At 50.4% G+C, this 4,089-nt stretch overlaps 1 protein-coding gene across 1 annotated transcript in view; it reads left to right on the forward strand.

Annotated features, from left to right (window-relative positions):
* Positions 1–2,860, forward strand: part of LOC104523747 (KN motif and ankyrin repeat domain-containing protein 4) — a 9,078-nt gene extending 6,218 nt beyond the window's left edge. Inside the window, exons 6-8 of the mRNA XM_010166435.1 lie at positions 459–601; positions 1,689–1,889; positions 2,768–2,860. Coding sequence (XP_010164737.1) covers positions 459–601; positions 1,689–1,889; positions 2,768–2,860 — 437 coding nt within the window. The remainder of the gene's footprint in view (positions 1–458; positions 602–1,688; positions 1,890–2,767) is intronic.
* The last annotated feature ends 1,229 nt before the right edge of the window (positions 2,861–4,089 follow it).

Here is a 4,089-nt window from a genome sequence, read left to right on the forward strand (position 1 = left end):
CCTATTAGATACGGCTCATTCCTTGTGGTGGAGTTGGAAAGAAGCTCTTTGAGGTGAAAAGTGAATGAAACGGGGCCAGGATGGATTTACACTGCCCGTTGGGTGATGGTCATCTTTCTGCTGCTCTCCTGCAGCAGGAGTTGGAGCAAATGGCTCACAGCTCCACAACTGGTGTGTGCCCATGGCATTAATTATCCCTGTTGATTATGGTCTCCAGAGTTAATTGATCTGACCTCAGCAGTTGTATTTACTGTAGCAATGTGTACTACCAAGGGCTGCTTAATGCTGCGCTCACAAGACTAAGATATTTAACACTGATAAATGTCAATAATTATGGAAACTCCTGTTTCTGGGAATATAAGGTGTCACATTTTATAACTCTCTCTTTGCTTCCCATTCCCTCTGGCTGACTCATGGTGGGGCTGAATCCTTCCCCTGCCTGGTGAATCACCTGCCAGGTGTGTGCCGCCTGGACCTGCAGAACCGCGCCGGCTACACGGCGGTGATGCTCACCCCGCTGGCCGCTGCTGAGACAGGCGAGGACATGGAGGTGGTGATGAAGCTGCTGAAGGAAGGGGATGTCAACCTGCGAGCTGCACAGGTGTGTCCTCATCGTTCTGCTCTTTCTTTGAAAAGAGAGCATGGCCCCGTGTGGGGTTGTGCAGCGGCGCTGGGTGGAGGGCATCCAGCCTGCCATGGGTATTTGTTTGGCAAAGGCATCTGCAAAGTGACTCCTGTTGAGCTCAGAGACTCTCATTTATGGCCAGTTCAGGCTGTGGCATCATAGAATCACAGACTGGTTTGGGTTGGAAGGGACCTTTCAAGGTCCTCTAGTCCCCCTGCAGTGAGTGGGAACATCTTCCACTAGATCAGGTTGCTCAGAGCTGTATCCAACGTGAGCTTGAATGTTTCCAGGGATGGGGCTTCTACCACCTCTCTGGACAACCTGTGCCAGTGTTTCACCACCCCCAGTGTAAATAATTTCTTCCTTACATCTAGTCTCCCCTCTCTTAGTTTAAAACCATTACCCCTTGTCCTATCACTTACAAAAGCAGCCTCAGCTAAATTGCAGCGTGGCCATCCACCAGCCCTTCTGAAGGGGTGTGTGAACTTGATAGAATGAAGAAACAAAAGGAAGGCTGAAGATGTCACAAAATAATTTGTGTGAGCTAAAATGCTGAAGTCAGAAGTGATAAAGAGGGAGGAGCGGTGTGGGGTGGACCCTGGGGTATGGGAGTTGGGTCAGGTTTGCTGGTGAGCAGTGGCTCTGATGAGTCACATATTTTGGTCTGAGATGACAGTGCCCTCATCCAGCTCTTCTTCCAAACACCTGTAAAAGTTAGTCTAGACCTAAATTAAACTGCCCAGGAGGGTTAGGAGGACCCATATTTGGGAGGAGCTGGGAGCTGGGTGGTTTGGCCATGGTCCTTTGCATGGCCATGGTGCAAGTGAGCAGATATCTCTGGCAATACCTACTGAAGATCCTCAGTGTTATTTAATTATGCAATAATATGCCATAATAATATGAATTATTAGGATATATGTACTATGCCATAATAATATGCAATCTGATTTCATCTAATATGCAATGAGAACCTTCATTATTATGATGATATATGAGTCTGAAGGAGCAGGACCGTAGGGGCCGGTGGGTAAGGGGTGCTCATCCTTTCCCTCTGTGGTTGCAGGGAGGCCAGACTGCCCTGATGCTGGGGGTCAGCCATGAACGGGACGACATGGTGCGAGCCCTCCTCTCCTGCCAGGCTGATGTCAACCTGCAAGACGAGGAGGGGACGACAGCCCTGATGGTGGCCTCTCGGTTGGGCAACGTTGACATTGTCAAGCTGCTCTTGGCCCAGCCCGGCTGCCAGGTCGCGCTGACGGACAAGGTGAGGCTCCAGCATCACATTCGCTCCCGTACACAACCTCACGTGTGGCAGGGAGGGAAAGCTCACGCAGGATCACGCTTTACAGGCAGCAATCCCTGAGTGGTGGGTTGGAAGTGAAGAAGTACAATTTTGGTCCACTTTCTAATCAGGGGACCATTTTTAGGAGAGCATCTCTAGTTTTGATGCTGGCTGTGCAGCGGGTGGGGTGGCTGCAGCAGCATCCTGCATCCCAGCCGTAGCCTGGGCAGGAGCACCAGGAGGAAGAGCCCAACCCAGTGTAAACCTATAAAAATAAAAAGATGACATTCTGGACATGTGGAGTCAGCGGAGCTCTGGCTCCAAGCGATTAGCAGCAATTAACTCTCTCCTGAGAGCGGATGCCTCTCCGGGGGGATGTGTGGGACGGGGCTGAGGTGGGAGCTGCGTGGCTGGCTGGTTGCAATCTCCTCCCGTGTGAGCTCATGGAGATGGGCCACGTGTCTGCGTTTGTAGTTATGCAACTATTTGCTAATTAAACTATGATTTTGTCCAAGACATGTGGGACAACACTGGGACCAGGAGAAGGCACGGCTGGGATGCATTTTGTGCAGTTGAGGTTCAACCCCAAAACACTAAGGGGGGGTTTGCAGGATGGTGACTCATTTTAAGGGAAGGAGGAACTGCAGCGAAGGAGGTTTTGGGGGGAGATAGCTGGGTGTGAAGCTGCTCTGGCCAACTGGAGGGCTGAGAACTTGTCAGCAGGCAGGTTGCAAACAAGCAGGCTCTCTTAGCAGCGACGGGGTCAAGAGGTTGAGGATGGAGCTGGGTGGATGATGGGGTGGCTGGGGTGAGATGCGGTGATTCGGGTGGTGACATCTTCACCTCCTCCCTCCCCGCAGGGTGGTAACTCAGCCCTGTCGCTGGCCCAGCACGAGGACATCGCCGCGCTCCTGCGAGCCCATGCCGAGCACAACCCGTCCCTCTCTGCCTGACCGAGCCAGGAGAAGAAACCGGGATGGGGAGCAGGGAACAAACAGCTCCTTCTTTTAACGGCCCCGCTGCCGGCTCAGCGGCCAGGGCCAGTGTCGTGGTTTCCATAGGTACAGGGGGATGAACCCTGCCAGGTACCTGTGTACGTTCCCGTGTCTAACTCTCCTCATTACACCCGCTTACACCCCTCTCATCTGTGCACATCACCACAAGTGACTCTGAGCTCTCCTACACGCTCCTCCCCGTAGAGAGTTGGCAGGTGAGCGAGCGAAACGCAGGAGAAAAGCACATTAGAGAAACAACACTTAGTCTTTTGTAACCTTAGATGATGGTTGTCCTCTTAATCGACTACTTAACTGTATCTCATTTAACTTGTAAGTTTGTGTCCTAATATTTATTATTAGCTCTTCTGTAGGTAGTGGCAGGCAGCGATTACTCGGTATATGTAACAACAAACACAAGCTGGGTGGATTATGTAAAGTAGAAAATCCTATTTATGTTTGCTTATGTGGGTCTGATGTAAGAATTAAAAACTAATGCTTTAGGAAAATATTTGAGTAGACCAGACCCAAACACACAGACATTGTTTTGCCTCTACTCGGAATTACCATATGGCTTGGTTTTTTCCTAATTAAGTTTGAGCTAACGAGGAAGCGCAGCCCGTTGACATGCACCGTGCATCAGCACGCACGATGCTCGGGGTGGATCAGGTTATCCTGAGCACGGCGTGAGAAGATCACAACAGATTCCCATCCCAGGCTGTGTTAACATTAGCCAAGAGTTTCATGGAGCAAGTTTCCTGACAGATGCCTTTTGGGCAAGTACCTGCTCCCCACTTTCCCTCTTACTCAACTTTCAGATGCCCAAACTCCTCTGGTGTGAAGCCATGCTGTGGCTGAGCTGTCAGAGTCACCCAGTGCCAGGGCCTCCTCCTCCACGGGGGCACCCATGGGGTTAGTCCAGCATCACCTCAAATCATACACAGGGCAGGGTTTGGTTTTTTTTTCTAAAATCTCTCTGCCACTGATAGAGAGGCTGTGCTACCTCAGGACCCAGTGGATGCTCTCCCTAGGCTTTGGTGGACCTGGGCGCTATCACCAGTTGAGTTGGTGCTTAGTATCCCACCATAATAACAGATTTACTTGCCATCACTAAAACCAAATCTCCCTCGTTAGCTAATTGCTTTTCTTTCTTTCTTTTTTTTTTTTTTTTTTTTTTTTCTTAAAAAAAA

Source organism: Antrostomus carolinensis, unplaced genomic scaffold, assembly GCF_000700745.2.
Source record: "Antrostomus carolinensis isolate BGI_N321 unplaced genomic scaffold, ASM70074v2 scaffold21594, whole genome shotgun sequence".
In the NCBI taxonomy this organism is placed as follows: domain Eukaryota; kingdom Metazoa; phylum Chordata; class Aves; order Caprimulgiformes; family Caprimulgidae; genus Antrostomus; species Antrostomus carolinensis.